Raw genomic sequence first — 23214 nt, forward strand, 5'->3', positions numbered from 1 at the left:
AAAAATCGATCAGATGAAGGTCTCTCAGGAGACAGGCGGTGAAACTAACATTGGATTCAAACATCCCTTGATGCCTTCCTACCTTGGATTTTTAAGCTTTTGGACGCAGCCAGTATATTTACGAATGTTTATTATTACTTAAAGAGATAGTTCACCCAAAAACATATTTTTTATTAGGGATGCACTGGTTGACCGGCCAAAAATCGGAACCGGAAGTTTTTTGCTTCTAGCGCGCGATCGGTTTTCTTTGTATTTTTCTGCCGATTTTTCCAGAAGTGCGTCCGCGTGCACATACACCTATATTGCACTCATTCGCGAACATGTCACTTGTGTGTTAAAAACGGAATCTGGAGAACTGAGGGAAGAGACGAGATACGCTGAAGGGAATGAAGATCCGCTTTCCTGCACGAGCTTACCTCTCCGCGCCCTGCACAAGCGTAGAGAGTGAGCGTTTGTTCAGCTCAGCTTCTCACGTGTTGGATCGGATGAGAACGAAACAGACTAACTTGTGACAAAGCTGAAATACTACTTTTTGTATTCTAAAGAAGAACATGCATGCACTTTTGAAATGAAATACTATCAGTTCTGTAGCCTATAGGATGATCATTTTTATTTTACCTTAAAATTACATTGACTTAATTTTCATTGCACTAAACATTATTTGATTTTTGGAACAATTATATACTTTGGTTTTATTTAATTTCACTGGTAAAGACTTTTTTTCTTTACACTGAATTTAAAAACAAATGCTGATTTAAGTAACATCTTTGTTTGGATTGCAGTTGTTGCCTTTAATTTCACCTTTCAGCCTTTTAATTTCCAATTAAATTTCCTGTTAATTTCAGATTGCGGACTTGTTTTCATTAGCCAAAAGCCAATTTGGCATGTTAAATACCAAATAAACATCTTGTTCATGTATACTTTCATTATTTTATTTTTTAAAATCGGTATCGGAATTGGCCAGTTTTCTTGAAAAAAATCGGTATCGGAATCGGCCATGTAAAATCATGACCAGTGCATCACTAATTTTTATGTCTATCTGCTTACCCCCAGGGCATTCAAGATGTAGGTGTCTTTGTTTCTTCAGTAGAACACAAATGAAGATTTTTAACTCCAACCGTTGCAGTGTGATAGTCTATAATGCATGTCAATGGAGATATTTTAGAGTATGAGAGCAATGAGAGTAAAAACACATAGACAAACGAATCCTTATTAAACCACGTGGCTCGTGGTGACACATTGATGTCTTAAGACACGAAACAATCGGTTTCTTCGAGAAACCGAACAGTATTTATGTTATTTTTTTACCTCTTATCGGATGAATGTCATCTAGTTTTCCCAGCGCCATAACTTCCGGCGAATAAGGTCAAAATACTAGCGCGATCGAAGATATATATACGTAGATGCCTCATTCGACCGATCCGCGCAGACACTAATGAGGAATCTATGTATATATCTATGATCTCGCCGGTATTTTGCATGTATTTTGACCTTATTTGCCGGAAGTGATGGCGCGGGGACGGCTGATGCAGATCCATTGAAAAAAATGAAATGCATTTTAAAATATGGATATTTTTCACAAACGCATCGATTCGCTTCAGAAGGCCTTTATTAACAACACGGAGCTGCGTGGAGCACAATATTTGATGGACAGATGCATTTTTTTATGGACGTCAATAACAGAGCAACTATTACAAAGCTATTATAATGTTTGGATTAGCCAGAACATTTTTAATATAACTCAGATTTTATTCGTCTGAAAGAAGAATGTCATATACACCTCGGATGACTTGAGGGTAAATCATGGGGTAATTTTCATTTTTGGGTGAACTATCCCTTTAAGTAAATAATATATATATATATATATATATATATTATTATTATTATTTTTTTTAATCTACTAGATGCTATTTTCACTGTTTTCTATTTAAGTTTCTGAAACAAAGAAACATTCTGTTTAGAGTCCTTAATTTATGTGTATCACCTGATTTTCAGACAACAGCACTAGTGTTGGTTCATGTGACTTTAATTTGTTTTGCAGAGAGAGATCTTGGTTTCCAAAGAAAATGTGAGTCAAAATATGTGTGTCTTATTGGTTTTCTGCAGAGTATTAATCATTTAAATATTTACGCAGTCTCAGTTGTGTATGGCATCAAGATATTAATATCGATAGGTCAAAGTTGGGATGCCCAGTTTCTCCAATCTGTAGAGAACTGAAACTCTGAGTATCTATTGTCAGAGGCTGAGTCATGAGCCACTGAAGTCTGTGTGTTTAGTGATCAGCACTGGAGCAAAATGTGTTGCTAATTGTTTAGCATAAACTAAAGAGAAGAGAGACACCTAGTGCTGGAATGTGTAATTGCTGCTCCGTTCTGTTATTTACTGATGTATCCACATGTATTTCATGTGACCAGGTGAGGCAATCAGAAAAAGGCGTTGCAAAGCTGCCTTTAGCTACACTCCACAGAATGAAGATGAGCTAGAACTGAAGATCGGAGATGTTATTGAGGTTCTGGGAGAGGTGAGTACTGTACAAGACTGTACTTTCAAATAAATGCTTGACCATCAGTCACATTATAAATATTTCGCAGATTGTTTCTACCAGATATGGAGTCTGTAATTCTTAAAACTGCCTTTGTGTGTTTTCTCGTCCAGGTGGAGGAGGGATGGTGGGAAGGCACTCTCTACGGCAAAACTGGGATGTTCCCCTCTAACTTCACCAAGGAGGTGTTGGCCGAGGCTGAAGATCTGACCCCACAGGACGACACGCGCAGCACACGAACCAGTCAGTCTCTACACCACATACTCTCTTGATCACATCTAAAAATGCTTCCTCATGGAGCATGTTTTTCTTCTTATTGAAGATATATTGGCTTATTGAAGTGGCAATTTCCCAGCAAACAAGCAGATGGTGAAACATGAACGTTTCATCCCATCGCATATGACAGTCGTGATTCACACCATTAAGCAAGCGACTCCCACAGCGATTTGCGACTCTTTGTGATGTTACAAAGTGTAATGAGGTTAAGTGTGGGGAAATCTCCACCTCCTCCCTACAGCTGATGAAGTCACTTAGATGAGTGGTGAAACATGGAAGAAATGCATCCAGATGCTTTAAAATAAGTTCTTACAAAATATCCAGCTACGTCTAACCTAGTCTCAGCCTCACACGTTGGCTGAATGTCTGATGCATATGGCACACTTATCTGGAAATACTTCAGGAGTTTTGAAGTCGTCATCTGATTGTTGTGCTCTTTAAAGGGTAACTAAACCCCAGCTAAGCACCCTCAAACGCAAGCAAAAGCACCCTCAGTTGGTTCTGTAATAATATTAGCGAAACAGATTTGCACATTTGGTATACAAACTATTATTGCTAAGAGGACCGACAGCCAATTGCATGCAGCAAGTTTCGGAAGTGACATCTAAATATAAATGACAGAAATATCCTCCTGAGACCCAGAATAAAGGTTTTGCCTCTGTAGAGGACATTATTAGCAAATTTATCTAACAACATACTGTGGTACGCTATATGATTTCAATGAGGAAAAAAATATTTGTTATATAAAAAAATTCATAATTTTATTATTTACTTATTTTTTTTTTAAGTTTGTTGCCTCGAGGCAGCATTGTACCACAACAGACACATTTAAACATTTGACATTTTCATGTAGAAAAAATAAATATATTTATTGAAAACATCAATTTCTTTAACCAGACACCTGAACAAACACATTTATCCAATGTATTAATGTATTAAAAATTTCATTTTAATAAAAAGTAACATTTCAAATTCAGCTGTTGCTCTCAGGCAACATTGTACCATCGTGGAACACAAGTATTACCAAACCATCATATCAAGTTATCATATCCATCTTCATCCTCTCTCTCTGCCAGATTGTCACTATGACCTCATCTTCCTCATCACATGACACCTCATCCTCACCCTCATCAACAGCCAGTTGTATTTTGTACCTTTTATAAGTGCTCTAGAAAATGTGCTGATCATAATATGTGCAGTTATAGTATGTGAATTACTATTCTTATACGTGCATTACAAAATCATGCAAAAATGCAAATATATTGAGAGAATTCTAGCTCTTTTCCTAACAAATATACTTTATTTGTATCCAACCCAGTACGTCTGGTATGGCCATATGCGATTCCATTGTGGTACAATGTTGCCTTGAGTTTTTTGTTATTTACTCTAAAACATTTGATGATATATAATGTAAAGTTCTTGAAAATACATCTTCACTTACCAGTGAAGGGGACTCATATTTTTTGTGGGTGATTAACTGGATGGAAATGAGTGAAAAATGCACTTCTCATTGGAGAAAATATGGAGCCATGTGACCTGTGCACATGTGCTGAAACAGGACCCAAACTGGATCCCTGCGGGTCATGTGACCACTTTTTTGCACTTTCATTGATTAGTATTTGAGTTCTTCTTCCCTGAAATAGGCTTGAACAATAACTTGGTGTTTAATTTTATTAAAAATAAACAAAAATAGACTATGTTGCCTGGAGGCAACACTGTACCATAGAGGGTTAAGTCCGGATATTCTTATGAAATATGAGACACTTTTATGATAATATTATTACACGTCTTTTTACATGACATATTGTCCCAAAACACATTAATATGCAAATTAGATACAGTGTATAAATGCATTGCATAGAATGGGAATGGCATTTATGGCCATGTTTACACATATTGCATAAAGTAAAATTGTATATCAAATTATTGTTATCTTTCATAACATTAAGAATCATCTTTATACATAGGTAGGATTTAAAAAAAAGCTTGAAACATAAAAATTGATTGGTGAATGAAAACAAAATCTATTCATGTCTTTTTTTATTTTCTCAATAAATAGTTCTGGTGTCCTCTACAGTGCAGGGGATATAACATATGATTTTTTTTTTTTTTTAGATATCCATTTGTTTTTTATGCTCCAAACAATATAATGACCCCTTAAATAACGCATTAAAGCAACGTAAAGGCAGATCAAGAGACAAAATATTTTTGAAATTGAAGTGATGACTTTTTCTCACTGTACACTGCTATGGTGGAGCCGTTGCTTAGCCTGCACTTCACTAGAGCACCCTCAGTAATTTCAGAAGCACCCTCAGTGATTTGATTCTAGAACCGGGCCTGAGCGGAGGGCGTGCACCTGAGACCCGCAGTGACGGATTGACTGACAGCTGTCTGACTCGCAAGTCGCAAAGATGGAGAATGTTGCAAAGCTACTGACGTCACTCCAGTCAGAGCAGTCATTCTCCCCCACCTTCACCTGAAGTGGAGGAGGGTGAATTGTCTGTAGACACAGACCCGGAGCCTTATCAATGCGAGCCGCTGGCTCAAACTGCGTTAACTCCCGATGCGACAATGCTAGCGAAGCAGCTGCGCAAGAGAACTGACCTAATCTATGAACAGTCAAATCCTTATACTGAATGCCACTAAAAATAGATCAGATACATACGATGTATTTTCATTCAAATTAATTGAATCAATAAGCAGTGCAGGACCAATAAGTTCAAACCTAATAGCCTATTATAAACAGGTATCCTCAAATAAAAGTTGGACTATATACGCCAGCACGTTACAGTATTGTTGTTCGTCATGTATGAAAATGATCTTTTGTACACATGACGGGCGGCAATAATATTGCAAGAAAAGCCTGACGTGTACTGACAACTGCATTATTTAACCATATTTTCTTCATTACAATGTTAAAGCAAGTGTCAAGTAAGTTTCATTCATAATGTTTCTACTTCATGTAACATGAGAGTTCATACTGGAGTGAAGCCGTTCTCATCATGACTGGGGAAAACATTTCTGAGGGCGTGGTGAGCTCGTGCCAGGGGCGTGGGTAGTGAGCCGTTGGAAGAACCATCATACGTCATGATGACCTACAACGTCCAATAGGAAAATTCAACTGCAGTAGTCACTATTCAAGAGCCTTAAGAGGGCAGCACTTAGACGGTTTTACACCATATATTATAGAATTAAAACACTTTATACCCAAATGTCAAAACATTTACTTGAATCAATGAACAGCACTAATTTAGGGTTTAGTTACCCTTTAAAGGTCCACATGAAAACAAATACTGTGACGGCGAACCCCCTTGTTGAAGAAGAACGCTGTCATGTTAACAACTTTGACAATGAGTGCTAACCATGATCAACTAAACGCTGGATTTTCAAAAGTATGTCAAGTTTGCGGCTCCATTGTTGCAGTAAACTTGCACAACATTCTTGAATGAATCATTTATAGATGCACGTCGGTATGTTATTGCAGGGACGCCGACTTTACATTTTCACACCCTTAAACATGGCGCAGGACAAAACAAACTGTGATTGGTTGCGTTACATGTCAGTCAAACGTCCTCTTGGGCGGTCCTTGACCATCCTTGATCTGAAGGTCTGGCTACGCTACGCGAGACTACATCTAAACAATCATGTTACATGCATCTTACCATTCACTTCCTCCTTTGCTATACCACAAATAATTAAATAATAATAAAAAAACAATCAAGACAAATCACTTGCTAGAAGAAGTTTGTTTTATTTGTTTAGCTGGATGTCATGTGACCATAAGCCAGCATCAGAGAACTGTGAACATGCAAATGTGTTGTTTACTTACTGAATTATTAACTTGCAATCTAAGGGGTACGAAATATTTTAGTTAATTTTTAACTAAATGTCGTTGTTTTGAGTTCACTGTTTTGTTTTTTTACTTTCAGTTTGATTAATATTATCTACACTACGTTCAAAAGTTTGGGGGTGGATATGATTTTATATAGAAGCCTCATGTACTCACCAAGGCTGCATTTATACTAGTGTTCATTAACTTTAGTTTTAGCTGTAACATTTACCCATTTACTTACCAAAATTCACCTACTGAAATGTTGGTATTATGACAACTGTGCACAGCACTATCTGCAGGGATCCCTGGACAGATCTACTCTAACAGTCCAGCTGTGAAGAATGCACATTCAAAGCTGCATGCAAATGCTTTCAATCCTCCTTTTAAACGTGTTTGTGTGTTTGCAGGTATAAAGGACAGCACCGGCTCAGAGAGTGATGGTGGCGACTCCAGTAGTTTACGGTCTGACACTGGCAGTGTGTCCTCCAGCTCTGAAATTCAGCCCAAAAAGGTTCGGGGGTTCGGCTTCGGGGATATCTTCAAAGACCAGCCGATCAGGCTCCGCCCACGATCCCTGGACATGGACAATGAGGCAGAGAAGGTGAGTTCGGAATATTGGAATCTGTGTTTTAATGAAGCAAACTAAAAGTGTATGTGCGTTTCTTAGATTTTACGAATCTCTTCCTCAGTAATTAAAGTCAGGCCGTCTCTATCTTGGTCCCCTGCGTTCACTCTGCCTTTGCCCCCACAGTCTCTTGTTCATTAAAACCTTCCTGCCTTCCTGTCCCACTGAGAGTAGCATGCATTCCTTTGCTCATTTCCTCATATTCTCTATCCATCATTAGCTCTCTTTATTAGTCCCACGTTTAATTTATGCCTTTCATTTCTTTTTCTTTTCACAGAAGTGTTAGTCTGTGTGGTTAAGAAGTCAATGGTTATGTGTGAAATAGCATACTATCATACTATGCATAATATTTCTGCAGTATACAGTGTGTACCATATTCATGTGAATTTTCTATATGCTTGGAGTATTCTAGGGATGCACAATATATCGGTACCATATTGATTATCACCCGATTATACATTTTTTAATTATGCATGATAATTTCCCATATTTTTACATATAAATTATCTTTCCCATCATCTAACACTCATTTAATGGTAATTCAATCTAAACAATTTCATTTAAATTTAATTTAAACAAAAATATTTTTTATAAATATTTATAAAAAAATATATAAAATAGTTATTTATTGCTTTTACAACACCTTATACAATGCCCTCATTGTTGTACCCATAAAGCAATGTGCTCTATTATTGCCCGTGATAATTGAATCAAAAGTAATATCAGAATTTTACACTGCCGCACATTATTACACAAACTTAATCACAAAATAATCATATTTACCTGAATTAAAAATGCAACATAATGAGGTCATGTGAGAACAAATGACCTTAATACTATTAAAAAATCCGAAATCCTTGTTCTTGTGGGGACATTTTTGGTCCCCATGAGGTAAACGTTGTTTTTTGAAAATGTAAAAATGCAGAAAGTTTCCTATGACGGGTAGTTTTAGGGGTAGGGTTAGTCTACGGGGATAGTATATACAGTTTGTACAGTATAAAAATCATTATGTCTATGGAAAGTCGACATTAAACATGAAAACTGTGTGTCTGTTTGTGTCTGTGTGGAGAAACATGGCACACACATGCTGAGCTGGTACATTCTGTCACTAAGAAAGGAAGTTATTGTCAAAGAATTGTTTATGGAACGTCTTCCGCACTTTGTGTTTCTCAGCCTGACTTTGTTTAGTCCGAAAGAAAAGGAAATCTCTCCAGAACTATTATTATATATTCCAGTGCTTAACTCTTCCACCTGTCTCAAGCAGAGACAATTTTCTACTTTGCAAGGCAAGTGATTATTGCCATATGAAAATGCAGTGTTTATAAGCTGAAGGTTTACCCACATACAAATTTACCACACCCTGACATGGCTCTTTCCATATCCGCCCCTCTCCTCCTCTCTTCCCCTCTCTCTCTCTCTCTCTCTCTCTCTCTCTCTCTCTCTCTCTCTCTCTCTCTCTCTCTCTCTCGCTCTCTCTCTCTGAGTGGTTTCCTGACTTTAGGGGCTGTTTTAAAGCAGAAGTCTGGCTTGTAAGAGTGTAAGAGACTGTCATGACTCAGGGGGGGGAGTGAACCGCGGTTAGACTGAAAGCTTGTTGGAGGTTCCTGTTGCAGACAGGGCTTGCGCACACAGTTTTAGGTACCCACACTGGATATTTCTTAAGGATTGTTTTGTCATTTTGAGCACAGACGAAGGTAAATAAGAAATGACCAATCTTTCTCTGAAACCCTTTCTTTATCTGTCTTTCTACAGTGTGTTAATGATGCTGAAACTGTGGCTTCCTCGCTAGAAATGAGCTGTTAAATACAACGGCCGCGATGTGTTTCGTTTCATGTGGCTGTGATTTGGTCTTCGAGACGATGCATTATGGGTGTTCGGGGGTGGAAGTCACTGTAGGGTCTTCACAGAGATGACATGAGGCCTTTGAGAAGAGCAGTGCAGCCAGATGTTGTAACGATGCTCCTATTATGTTGTTAAAACATTTGGGTGCCACATGGCGCTTGTTAGTCCGACTCCATCATGACTGCTCTAAATGAGAGGAAAAGGAAGAGAAGGAGAAGCAGGAAGAGTGGGCAAGTTTTTTTTCCTGAGTGAACACAGCGAATGTGTGTGTGTGCTCCCACATTGGGAGCGCGGGATGTTAAAGAGCTTGTTGTATGTCAAGTTGGATTGATTCCCTGCCATGTTTGTGGAAGGATTGTGGCTCCCCTGTGGGAAAGTGGCCAGATAAACAGAATAAAATGGACAGTATGCTATTCACACACTTATGTTTGAATTCACTGGGCCTCTGGCAACTTCCTTATGGCCTCCCAATCGCACAAAAGCTTTTGACTAATTCTGCAAATTGTTGTTTGTGAAATAAATGCGGACTTTTTTGTGAGACTGTTGGTGGACATAGCAGCCCCCTCATCAGGGTCGGAGTCAGGGTTTGTAGTTGCCCTCGTTGACAGCCATGCACTCTCAATAGTATTATTATTTTTAATATGAATTAATATTGTTGATATTAAATTACTTTTAAATGAATGTATTAGTGCTGTAAAATGATTAATCGCATCCAAAATAAAAGTTAGTGTACTGTGAATAATTATTATGTGTGTAAATATATATATATATAATGTATAAATACATATACATACAAAATTTCTTAAATATATACATATATGTGTGTGTATTCAAATATACATAATAATTAATTATACACAGTACACACGCATGTATTATGTAAACACACATCTTTATTTTGGATACGATTAATCGCAATTAATCTTTTGACAGCCCTAGAATGTATACATTTTTATGAATATAAAGTATCTAACATAAATGTATTCTATATAAAGATGTATAATATACAATATTAATGTATATTTATATTAAAAAATTACACTACTAGTACCATTATACGGTTTAAGATTTTTTTAAATAAAATATTTAGCAAGGATACATTAAATTGATCAAAAGTATATTTCAAATAAATGCTGATCTTTTGAACTTGCTATTCATTCTGAAAAAAGCATCACAGTTTCCACAAAAATATGAACTATTTTCAACACTGATAACTATAAGAAATGTTTCTTGAGCACCAAATCATCATATTAGAATGATTTCTGAAGGATCATGTGACACTGAAGACTGGAGTAATGCATTGTCGTCACAGGAATAAATTACATTTTAAAATAGAAAACAGTTGTTATAGTAACATCTCAATTTTACCTTTTTAACAGGTTATAAATATTTTTGCATTTTATTTTATCTTACTGACAAACATTTGAATGTCGTGTTCAATGTAGTATTTGATATAAGTATTTGATTCTCCTCAGCCTCAGATGGTGAAGAAAGTCGCTCCAGCTGTTGCCCAGGAAACAATGAAGGCGGAGCCTGACAACAAGGCCAAAGGTAACAGGATTAGATCACGCCTGTACTTTGTATTATTTAAATACCTAGATTATTCTATGCAAATATGAAATAATTGTATCTTGATGTGGCTGTGAAAATTTGAATTACAGCAAAGGAGTTTTGCAAGGTAATTTTCCCGTATGAAGGTCAGAACGAAGATGAGCTCACAATCAAAGAAGGAGATATTGTTACGATTATCAATAAGGTGAGTATGGTGATGATTACAACTCAAAATTGTTCTAAAACAAAAAAAAACAAAAAAAATGTATGTATGTTTGTATGAATGAATGAATTAATAATAAAATGAAATTAGATAATTAGAAATTAAATAATTAATTTGTACAAGTTATTAATTTTAATGGCCACACCCACTGTGAAATCTCATTGGTTCATAATTCCTCTCCAGATAACTATACAGTATATTATGCATCAAATATGTCCTGTTTGCCATTTCTGTTTTCAGTGTGGATGGACAAATTGTTACTGACATCATGTCTGGCTTGGATAGAACACGGATAGACTGCTGAAATGTGTGCTTTCTTTGTTTGTTGTTGTGTGTAGGAGTGTGCCGACGCTGGTTGGTGGCTTGGAGAGCTGAATGGCAAACAGGGAGTGTTTCCAGACAACTTTGTGAAGTTATTCATTCCTGAGGTAGAAAAAGAGGTGAGATCTTATTTTTGTCTCTCTCTGACACACTTCAGCTGTTTCCAACGGGGAGCTCCCGTCCTGTATGACAGCGGGCCTCAGTCTCTGAGCGAAAGGAGAGCTGTGGTGAAATAAACAAACACACACACACACACACACACGCTCCCCTCAGCCCTGTAGTTTTGCCTCCCTCCTTTACCCTTTGCCTGATTAAGCAGCATGTCCTTTGATGTTTGCTGTTTGGCCTGAAGGGATTGTGTTTTTAATGGGACAAATGTCTATGGTTAACGTATGTGTTTTAGTATGAGTTTTAAAGGGCGATCAGTGTGTTAATGAGTGTATGCGTGTGTTTTAATAGGTGTACTGTGTGTTTTAACTGTGCGTGTGCTTACAGAGACCTAAGAAACCACCTCCTCCTGCAGCACCAACCACTAAACAGATCACAGGTAAAAAAAAAAAAAAAAAAAACCTTTCCTTTTCTTTCTGCATTTTCTTTTCTGCAGATGTCAAAATGTGTAGTGTACAGGTAGAGTACCCTACATGGGGTGCTGTATCCCACAATGCAATACTCTCGACTTGACCCTTTTCCATTTCCAGTGTAACAAATGTTTGCAAGAAGGATTAAATAATCATTTATTTCTGTCACAAAAAAAATATTATATTAATTATATTATATTATATTATATTATATTATATTATATTATATTATATTGTAACAGTCTTCCAGCCTGTTACTTGATCTTTGATAGGCTGCAATTTTATTCCTCACCATTAGGGGGCGATCTAGTGGTGCTGGGGTTAGATTAAGTAAGGTGATCAGTAGAGGAAGAGGGTATGGTTACCTTGTAGGTAACATGCCAGCATGCCTTGCTGGTTGTTGTTTTGTGAAGTCCTTGTTGAGAAACGGTTGTTTTCATGCTCAACTGTAAGTAATTTATTTTCATTGTTTCATTTCATTGTTTAAGAAATGTATGTGGAGGCCAATTTTGGTAAAAGAGGCTGAACTGTAATTTATTTTGTTTGATTTATGCAGATAATTAACAGAAGCTGTTTTGTATTTTTGTAGAAGGATTTTTCTTGTTCCTTATATGCTTAATGCATATTTTTGTCAACTCTTTGTGGATCTGGGGAGAATTGTTACCACAGCTGATGGCTATAGACTAAAGAGTCTGCTCAAAGAAACACTTCTGGGGAAATCGACGAAGTTGGATGGAACTACAGGGTTGTTCATGGATTGCTTTTTCATGGGAGATCTTTGTCAACGAACAGGCAACTCTGGACATCATAGTAACAGATAAGACATTCTCTGACTCTTTAACTGTTGCACGCACCTTGCCTCACTCAATCACGCAATATTTGAAGGACACTATAATCTAAGTGAGGTGTTGCCGGAACGTAAACCTTGAGATGTGGATGTCATGTGCATTATTTTTTTTTTGGGTGTTGTTTGTTGGGGTAAAGAAGTAATGAGGAACTGTGAGATGATTTTGGTGAGAGGGTGGTAATATAAAAACAAAGAAAGAGTTTGTGGTTTGCCTTATTTACTAAGTGGTTTAAAATGTGTTAATGTTTATGACTCTCCCTAAAATCAGATGTATAACTAGCAATAGTTCAAAGTAGCACGTGCAGTTATAGATTGGCGCCCGAACAGGGACTCATTTACATTTATGAAACATTGTTTATTCTTATGTTAAATATGGCAAGCAAAAAAAATATTGATGAGGATGAGCGGGACCCGAAACTTGATTTTTCTTCGGGGTCATTTCTTAATAGAAGAGAGCCTATTAAAGAGCTAATTAATACATTTAGTGATCTTTATATAGACTCAGATGAAGAAAATGAAGGCATTGAGGCCGAGACTGTGGCTGACCCTGCTGATATCTTTCCACCTCCACCACCTCCTGATCCCGAGGACGAGCAAGTGCAAGAGTCACATGCATCATGGGCAACACTTATAGGACAACTGACTGCAAGATGTAGCACACTTGAAAGTCGGTTGGAGGAATTTGCTACTTGTACTGAATTGCAAGATAGGTGTAAAGCTATAGAGGAAAGAATGAGTTACCGTTTTGAACGAGAATGTGAAAGGGTACAGAATAAATTGCATCTAGAAATTCAAGACTTGGGCAAGTCCATGGTGGATTGTTTAAAAAGACGGGATGCTCAAATTGACCATAAGCTTAAAGATTTTGTGCCTGTAGTATCCACACCCAAACATCTAAAAATAAACCCGGCCATTCATGCTCCGGTATCCGCAGGGGGAAATCAAACTTACCATGTGTCGCGTAGTCAGCTACCTGGTCCAGAAAATATGTCCATGATGTCGTTACATCCCCCAGTGAAAGTAGACTTTCCAAATTTTAGTAATAGTGAAGAAGAAGATCCAGTTACTTTTATAGAGAGATGTGAAGAATACTTTGCCATCCGACCTCTCAGTGATTATGAGATATTTGCTTCTCTTACATCCGTGCTAAAAGGTACTGCTAAAGATTGGTGGCTGGCAGAGAAGAGGAATGTGCAGACTTGGAAGCAGTTCAAAAAGATATTCTTGCGGTCTTTTCTAAGTGAAGATTATGAAGAGGAAGCGGCTAGACGATTACTTGAAAGAAAACAGGGAGCAAAAGAAAGTATTAGGGATTTTGCTTACCATTATCGAGCTTTGTGTATTCGAAGGAACAAGGATATGCCTGAAAGAGAAATTGTGCACGCCCTTTTGAGGAATTGCAATCCCCGGTTAGCGAGTCTACTCAGAGGAACTGTGAGAGATGTGGATGAACTTGTGAGAATAGGCACGCAAATTGAAAGAGATTTTGATGAATCCAGAAGATACTGGAGTCAAGTCAGCGCAGAGACACAAAAGAGGAAAGCCAATTCTGCTAGAGAAACTGTACCAAAATCTTTCCCAGCTAACACAAGAGTCATGCAATCTGGGAAAGGTGTTTTTCAACCAGAGATGATCACTCTTCCTATCGTTATACGTGGTAGATATTTTCAAGCAATGATTGATACTGGTAGTACCTTATCCCTGATTCAAGAATCTTGCTGGAAACAATTACGACGACAAGAGCAATGCCAACCTAGCCAAGGACAATCTTTTTTACTAGCTAATGGTCAGAGACAGACTGCTATCGGAAAGCTAGAGTGGGGATGTGAACTTCAAGGGAGAGCAATGAACCTGACATTGTATGTTATGAAAGATACGGATCTGACGGTACCTATTATTCTTGGTATGGATTTTATGTTGGCCTCCGGGATCATTCTTGACTTCAGGAGATTTCAATATCGACTGCCACCATTGGAAGGTGCTGTGGAAGATGCAACTTTTCCTTTTATGTCTCAGGAGTCTGGGTCAACAGTACACTTCTATTTGGCTTTATCAACTCGGGGTACTTCAGACAAAACTCTGCAATCCATATATCAGCTTGTCCAAAACACTGATACCGAGCAACGGAACAAAGAGGCGCTGAAGGAGTTGATGCTGGGATGGCCAACAGTGTGTACACAGGAGGTAGGTCAGTCAAGCATAGTCAAACATCGAATCATTACAACTGATGAAGTACCAGTGAGAAAAAGACCTTACAGAATGTCAAGGGAAAAACAACAGTTTGTTGATGCAGAGATCAAAGAGCTGTTAGACAAGAAAATCATCTGTCCGTCAATTTCTCCATGGGCTTCACCAGTGGTAGTAGTGCCCAAAAAGGATGGGGAGTCAAGATTATGTGTAGACTACCGGGGTTTAAATGCAAAAACCTACCTGGATGCTTACCCAATACCTCAAATCCAGGATGTTCTGGAATCAATACATGGAGCGGCAGTGTTTAGTACACTTGACCTTAAGTCTGGCTATTGGCAAATGGAAATGGAACCAGAGAGTATCCAGAAGACAGCCTTTGTTACATCTGCAGGTCTATTTGAATTTTTACGCCTTCCTTTCGGACTCAAAAATGCTGCTGCTTCCTTCCAGAGGCTGATGGAGCATGTTCTTCGGGAATTAAGAGGAAAATGTTGTCTTGTATACATTGATGATGTGATAGTGTACTCAGAAAACGAAGAAAAACACTTAGAACATCTTAATCAAGTGTTTAGTTGTCTCTATAGTGCAGGCCTTACTCTGAATCTTAAGAAATGTCATTTTTTTCAGAGATCTGTTACATTTTTGGGACATATTATATCCGGAGAAGGGGTTAGGACTGATCCATCCAAGGTGTCTGCAGTATGTGAGTTTCCTGTTCCTCAATCTCTCAAAGATGTGCAACGTTTTTTAGGTTTGTCAGGATGGTATCATCGATTTATACCCACATTTTCAGAGAAGGCTGCTGCGCTACATGCTTTAAAACAGAAGAAATCTACATGGTCTTGGACTGATGATTGCCAAAAAGCTTTTGATACCATCAAGCGTGACCTAACCAATGCACCCGTGCTAGTTCCACCTGATTTTACCAAATCATTCAAAGTACAAACGGACGCTAGTGAAATTGGTTTGGGAGCAGTGTTAACACAGGATGCAGAGGGAGAAGAGCATGTAGTAGCCTACGCTTCCCGATTATTGCGAGGAGCAGAGAAATCGTATTCTGTTTCAGAAAAAGAATGTCTTGCAGTGATCTGGGCAGTGGAAAAATGGAGACCATACCTGGAAGGTCGACCCTTTGAGGTAATTACTGATCACTCTGCTTTGACTTGGGTGTTTCAACATCCCAAACTATCTTCAAGATTGACACGATGGACCATACGCTTGCAAGGTTTTGAGTTCACCGTTAAATATAGGAAGGGACAGTGTAACGTAGTCCCAGATGTACTGTCCAGAAGTTTGGATCACACTGCATCCTCAGGGATGTTAACAGTGCTCAAAGCCATAAAATCCTCAGTAAAGCCAGCAAACTTACCAGTAGACTTGTCCCACCTTTCTAGAGCACAACGTGATGATCCTGAAGTGCAGGAGCTTAGTAAGAAGATGGATTCCCAGACAAACAGTGATCCCACACGGGTACATTACGTTCGAGAAAACGGATTGTTATTCCGTAGTGTTCCTGGTAGTCTATTGGGGGAGAAGTTGCAATTAGTTATTCCAACATGTTTTCGAAATGAGTTCCTACAGTATGCACATGATAATCCACTAAGTGGGCATTTTGGGCGACTGAAGACACTTCTCAGGCTTTTGGAAGTCGCCTATTGGCCAAGTATGCGTGCAGACATATGGAAGTACTGTAAGAATTGTCAGATTTGCCAGAAATACAAACCTTCTCTTTCAAAGCTGTCCGGTCATTTACAGTCAACCCCTGTGGTGGAACCAGGTTACATGCTTGGTGTAGATTTGATGGGACCTTTTCCTAAGAGCGGCAAACAGAATGAGCATTTACTGGTAGTGGTAGATTACTGTTCCAAGTGGGTCGAATTGTTCCCTTTACGAACCGCTAAAGCACCACAAATAGCACGAATTCTAGTGGAAGAAATTTTCACAAGATGGGGAACACCTGCTTACCTGGTCTCGGACCGTGGCGCACAGTTTACCTCCCATCTCCTTAACCTGGTCTGTAAGCAATGGGGTGTAGTCCAAAAACTAACTACAGCGTATCACCCACAAACAAATCTTACGGAACGAGTAAATCGGACATTGAAGACAATGATGGCTTCATATGTGGATGATCACCATCGACAATGGGATAGATGGTTGGCTGAATTTAGATTTGCAATCAACAATGCATGGCATGAAAGTACTGGATACACACCTTCAGAGATTGCTCTCGGACGGAGACTAAAGGGTCCGCTGGAAAGAGCTATTCATCGGCCACCTGATCCTAACAATCCTGCTTACGTAGTAATAGAAAGACAAGAAAGTCTGATCCATTTGGTAAAGGAGAATGTAGAAAGAGCTCAGTCCAAGCAAAAACGCTACTATGATCAGAAGAGGAAACGGACACATTTCCAAGTAGGAGATATAGTTTGGGTCCGAGCTCATCCTTTATCTAAGGCAGGTGATGGAGTCATGGCCAAATTGTCTGCAAAATGGAAGGGTCCCGCCAAAATTGACAAATGTCTAGGTCCTGTGAATTATGCCGTTTCATTTATTGATGATCCGGGACATGTGGACACCTTTCATGTACAGAACCTAAAAACTTGCTATGGGTATGTCAACTTTTCTCCTGAGGGGAGGGATATGTAACAGTCTTCCAGCCTGTTACTTGATCTTTGATAGGCTGCAATTTTATTCCTCACCATTAGGGGGCGATCTAGTGGTGCTGGGGTTAGATTAAGTAAGGTGATCAGTAGAGGAAGAGGGTATGGTTACCTTGTAGGTAACATGCCAGCATGCCTTGCTGGTTGTTGTTTTGTGAAGTCCTTGTTGAGAAACGGTTGTTTTCATGCTCAACTGTAAGTAATTTATTTTCATTGTTTCATTTCATTGTTTAAGAAATGTATGTGGAGGCCAATTTTGGTAAAAGAGGCTGAACTGTAATTTATTTTGTTTGATTTATGCAGATAATTAACAGAAGCTGTTTTGTATTTTTGTAGAAGGATTTTTCTTGTTCCTTATATGCTTAATGCATATTTTTGTCAACTCTTTGTGGATCTGGGGAGAATTGTTACCACAGCTGATGGCTATAGACTAAAGAGTCTGCTCAAAGAAACACTTCTGGGGAAATCGACGAAGTTGGATGGAACTACAGGGTTGTTCATGGATTGCTTTTTCATGGGAGATCTTTGTCAACGAACAGGCAACTCTGGACATCATAGTAACAGATAAGACATTCTCTGACTCTTTAACTGTTGCACGCACCTTGCCTCACTCAATCACGCAATATTTGAAGGACACTATAATCTAAGTGAGGTGTTGCCGGAACGTAAACCTTGAGATGTGGATGTCATGTGCATTATTTTTTTTTTGGGTGTTGTTTGTTGGGGTAAAGAAGTAATGAGGAACTGTGAGATGATTTTGGTGAGAGGGTGGTAATATAAAAACAAAGAAAGAGTTTGTGGTTTGCCTTATTTACTAAGTGGTTTAAAATGTGTTAATGTTTATGACTCTCCCTAAAATCAGATGTATAACTAGCAATAGTTCAAAGTAGCACGTGCAGTTATAATATTATATTATATTATATTATATTATATTATATTATATTATATTATATTATATTATTCTATTCTATTATATACAAACATCAAGTGAATTCTGGCTCCTCCTTGTGTCTATTTATTGATCGTTGGAATCTATTCTGTCATAATATTGTTCTCTTGTTTATGGATATACAGTTTGTTGGTGGAACAGGTTTACTCAGAAATTTCTTGAAATATAAATAGTCAAGAGTTCTTTATAGCTTCTATTCAGAGGTTTTGAAACAGGAAATAGAAGTGAGATGCAAAGAAGGAACACAGAGATTACTCAGTAGTTATATTTCCAACACTACAGTAGTATATGGAAAAGTGATTGACAAATATTTGACAATTTTAGCATTATCAACCAATTTGTATCAATCAATATTGTTAAAACTGAGTGTTCTGTAATTTCAGTGATTTGCTTGTAATTAAATAGATTATTTGGGTGGCAAAGTCTGAGACCGCTAATGTAAATACTTATTTTTTTCCATCAAAAATCAGCATAACAATACAATTAATAGTTATATACATTGTATTTTAAAACCTGTTTTAAACTGTTGCATGCTACATTGTTTAATAAGACTTCATATGACCACGGTTATTTTTGTGACAGAAATAAATAATTAAAACCTTCTTGCTGACATTTGTCACACTGGAAATGGAAGGTTAAGTCAAGAAGTATTCCATTGTGGGATACAGTTATCCCACAATGCAATACTCTTGACTTTACCCTTTTGCTTTTTATGTGCTTTGTGCTTCAGTGACAGCAGCACTCGAGCTGCATGAACTCCACAGGTTTGTGTAAAACCTGATGATCATATTCTCCTTCATGATTTGAGAATGATGCGAAGAACATCTGCTTCAATGAAAGCAAGAACATCTGACTGTCTGTAAAAAGAGACACATGATCAGTGTCACAAATATGTTTATTTGATTAGTGACTTAAGAATTTCTTTATTTCACATTTCACGTTTCCTTAATTTGTTTTCTTTTTTTTCACTCAAAATTTCCATGTTTGAAATGAATTTTGAATCGCAGATGTTCAGTGTGTGCATGTTTCCAATGAGTCAGCTGTGCCCTGTTGAACCCTCATATTGTGTCTGTTGATCCCCAGACAAAAAGACAGAGGCAAGAAAGGTTCCACCAGAACGGCCCGAATCTCTCCCACACAGAGCTGAGGAAAAAGGTAGGCAACATCTCAAAACTGTTTTAATTTGCTATGGTCAACTCTAATTCTTAGTTATTTTGACATTTTACTGTGAAACTTGCTGCTTTGTGGGCTGTGCTGCCTTTCTCTAAAAGGTTTAGATTGACTTATGATTAATTGACGGATGTTGGAATATCATTTTATCTCTGCTTAACCTGACAACCCCTCTTTTAGTTTCCTGTAAACATCCTAGTATGTAATTTTATACCCTTTAGTAATGATGATGATGTCAGTGATGATGATGATGATGATTACATGTAGGTGAAGAGTCGAAGTTGGGTGAGTTTCCAAAGCCGTCCATCCCAGTTGTCCTCCCAAAGAAGCCTCTTCCCCCGAAGAACAACAACTCGTTGAATCGACCGTCATCCCTGCCACCCAAACGCCCAGACAGACCTGAGAGACCAGCTGTACCCAATATACCGTCAGTTTCACACACACACACACACACACACACACACACATGTACCAGCATCACTAACACATACTAGATTACAGAACACAAAACCCTACCAAGATTCTTAGCCCATTATACAACTATAAAAAATATTTTTGTTAATGCTGAATTAAGTCATTTATGAAAGTGTCTAATAATAGCAGGATAATTGAGATACACTACGGTATATTGCCAAAAGTATTGGGACACCCCTCCAAAACAATTCAGATGTTCCAATCTCTTCCATGGCCACAGATTTATAAAATCAAGCACCTAGGCATGCAGACGCTTCTACAAACATTTGTGAAAGAATGGGTCGCTCTCAGGAGCTCAGTGAATTCAAGCGTGGTATCGTGATAGGTTGCCACCTGTGCATTGAGTCCACTGTGCAATTTCCTCACTACTAAATATTCCATGTTCAACTGTTAGTGGTATTATAACAAAGTGGAAGCAATTTGGAACAACGGCAACTCAGCCACGAAGTGGTAGGCCACGTAAAATCACAGAGCGGGGTCAGCGCATGCTGAGGCGCACAGTGCGCAGATGTCGCCAACTTTCTGCAGAGTCAATAGCTACAGGCCTCCAAACTTTGTGTGGCCTTCAGATTAGCTCAAGAACTGTGCGTAGAGAGCTTCATGGAATGGGTTTCCATGACTGAGCAGCTCATCCAAGCCTTACATCACCAAGTGCAATGCAAAGCATCGGATGCAGTTGTGTAAAGTGCACTGCACACCGGACTCTATAGAGTAGTGGATGTGTTCTCTGGAGTGATGAATCACACTTCTCTGTCTGGCAGTCCGATGGACGAGTCTGGGTTTGGTGGTTGCCAGGAGAACGGTACTTGCCTGACTGCATTGTGCCAAGTGTAAAGTTTGGTGGAGGGGGGATTATGGTGTGGGGTTGTTTTTCAGGGGTTGGGCTTGGCCCCTTAGTTCCAGTGAAAGAAACTCTTAATGCTTCAGCATACCAAGACATTTTGGACAATTTCATGCTCCCAATTTTGTGGGAACAGTTTGGGGATGACCCCTTCCTGTTCCAACATGACTGCGCACCAGTGCACAAAGCAAGGTCTATAAAGACATGGATGAGCGAGTTTGGTGTGGAGGAACTTGACTGGCCTGCACAGAGTCCTGACCTCAACCCGATAGAACACCTTTGGGATGAGATGGCCTGGCTCGCAGTCTCCACTCTTTCTCGTCCTCACTAATGCGCTTCTAGAAGAATGGTCAAAATTCCCATAAACACACTCCTTAACCTTGTGGAAAGCCTTCCCAGAAGAGTTGGCCAACTTCATATTAAACCCTACGGAATAAGAATGGGATGCCATTAAAGTTCATGTGCATGTAAAGGCAGACGTCCCAAAACGTTTGGCAATATAGTGTAGCAATGAGAGAGCACAATTACCTCATCATAATATGATTACATCATCATACATAAGACATGATTAAATAAACCATGATGCATCATATCTTATTTGAATGTCAGATGATAGTATTCATGTTTAAACTCAGAACACTATTTATTTGGCATAAAAATGGAACTCAATTAGTGTCACAATTAAACACTAACAGATAACATTAAACTTTTAACAGATACATGTACACTAAATAATAATTAAAAACATCCTATTTTACATGACTGAGTCTCAAAGATTCATTTTATTTTTGAATGGATTCATTTAGAACCATCCAAATGACTTATATGCAGCGATTCCAATGAATCAGCAAGTCATTTCATTTTAGAATGGATTGATTTGGAACCTACCAAATTACATTGTGAGGTGATTCCAATGAATTAGTAACTCATTTATTTTTTCAATGGATTGATTTAGAACCATTCAAATGACTTCTGGCAGTGAATCAGGGAGTCATTTTGTTTTTGAACAAAATTTGAACTAGAATGAATCAGACTTCCAATGCTACATATTAGAAATCCTCTCCATCTCGTATCACTTTATTACTCCATTTGTCATTTCCAAGAACATTTGTGCTATTTTTGTGTTTTACTGAAGCTCATTCTGGTTTAAATATCTTTTGTACAGGTGTGACAGTCCGAAGTCTGACAGCAGTGGTGTGGCAGCAGACAAATCCCTAGATGTTGGTGAGTCCCTGTCCAGAGCTGCCATTCAATCCAGAATAACTCTGTCATTACTAATAAGTCTTATAATAATCCATATCTAATAAGATTACTACAGCTCTCTGTCCATCTCACTTCATTCATTTCCATTCTGGAGATTATTATGGTCTGGCGTGTTTTTTCCTGTGTCCGTGATGCGTATGCACGTGATATATATATGTGGTCCTGTGTGTTTATGTGTGTATTCGTGTGATGCTTGGCTCAAGAAGTAGAAGACTTCGACTCCGTCGTCTTATCCACAGAGAAGCTGAACCACCCGACCGTGTCACGGCCCCGTGTGACGGACCGGCGGCCACGATCGCAGATCTTCACGTCTGTGAGTGCACAGATTTTATTAGTGCTTTTGAAAATGAAAATTGTGTTGATGTCAAAATCAAACAGTGGCTTTTTTGATTGTTGGTGGTCAGCCTCCAACATTCGACCACTGTTGAATTTCGGTTGCCTAATAACAGGACTTTAAAGATATCAAAGTGTAATGATGTTACAATTTAACATTGTGTCAACATTAGCATTATGACGTTTATCAGATGTTGACCTTTGGTTACCATACCTCACAACTAAATATTGGTGTTTGATGTCAATTTGATGTCGGTATTAGACGTTTGAGTTTTGAAGACATTGAAAAACAAACAAAATATCAATGTCAACTGTCATCAGTATTCTACATCAAATTGACATTAGCATTAGACATTGAATTTTGGAAACCTAGCTGAAATAAAATACGTTTTTTAATATTTATTTTATTTCAGTTAATGTTTATTTTATTTCTAGTAACAATGTTTTTTTATGGATTTAGTTTCTGTTAACTATACTGTAATAACACACATGCTTGTTTGTTATTTTTAACTACGGTATTCAAAGTGTGGTCAATCACTTTTGTTTTTATTTGTTTTTTCACACCTATCAGAAGCAATCAACTGACAAAGTGTCATATATTTATGACCTTTCAAGTGTCAGATCAGTCAGATATGATTGTGCCATTTGCTATGTGTGAACGTCACATTGGCTTACCCTGCTCCGCCTGTCTATGGGT

At 38.2% G+C, this 23214-nt stretch overlaps 1 protein-coding gene across 6 annotated transcripts in view; it reads left to right on the forward strand.

The window, feature by feature from the left end:
* Positions 1-23214, forward strand: part of sh3kbp1 (SH3-domain kinase binding protein 1) — a 77786-nt gene that overhangs the window by 49808 nt on the left and 4764 nt on the right. Inside the window, exons 4-15 of one of the 6 annotated variants that reach the window (XM_079806500.1) lie at positions 2042-2068; positions 2415-2521; positions 2656-2785; positions 7058-7251; positions 10593-10668; positions 10779-10873; positions 11230-11331; positions 11708-11759; positions 19520-19591; positions 19874-20033; positions 22087-22145; positions 22391-22497. In XM_079806500.1, coding sequence (XP_079662626.1) covers positions 2042-2068; positions 2415-2521; positions 2656-2785; positions 7058-7251; positions 10593-10668; positions 10779-10873; positions 11230-11331; positions 11708-11759; positions 19520-19591; positions 19874-20033; positions 22087-22145; positions 22391-22497 — 1181 coding nt within the window. Of the gene's footprint in view, positions 1-2041; positions 2069-2414; positions 2522-2655; positions 2786-7057; positions 7252-10592; positions 10669-10778; positions 10874-11229; positions 11332-11707; positions 11760-19519; positions 19592-19873; positions 20034-22086; positions 22146-22387; positions 22498-23214 lie in introns of all 6 variants that reach the window. The other 5 variants (XM_079806499.1, XM_079806501.1, XM_079806504.1 and 2 more) reach the window with 5 other exon arrangements.

Source organism: Gobio gobio (assembly GCF_949357685.1).
Source record: "Gobio gobio genome assembly, chromosome: 23".
Classification (NCBI taxonomy): domain Eukaryota; kingdom Metazoa; phylum Chordata; class Actinopteri; order Cypriniformes; family Gobionidae; genus Gobio; species Gobio gobio.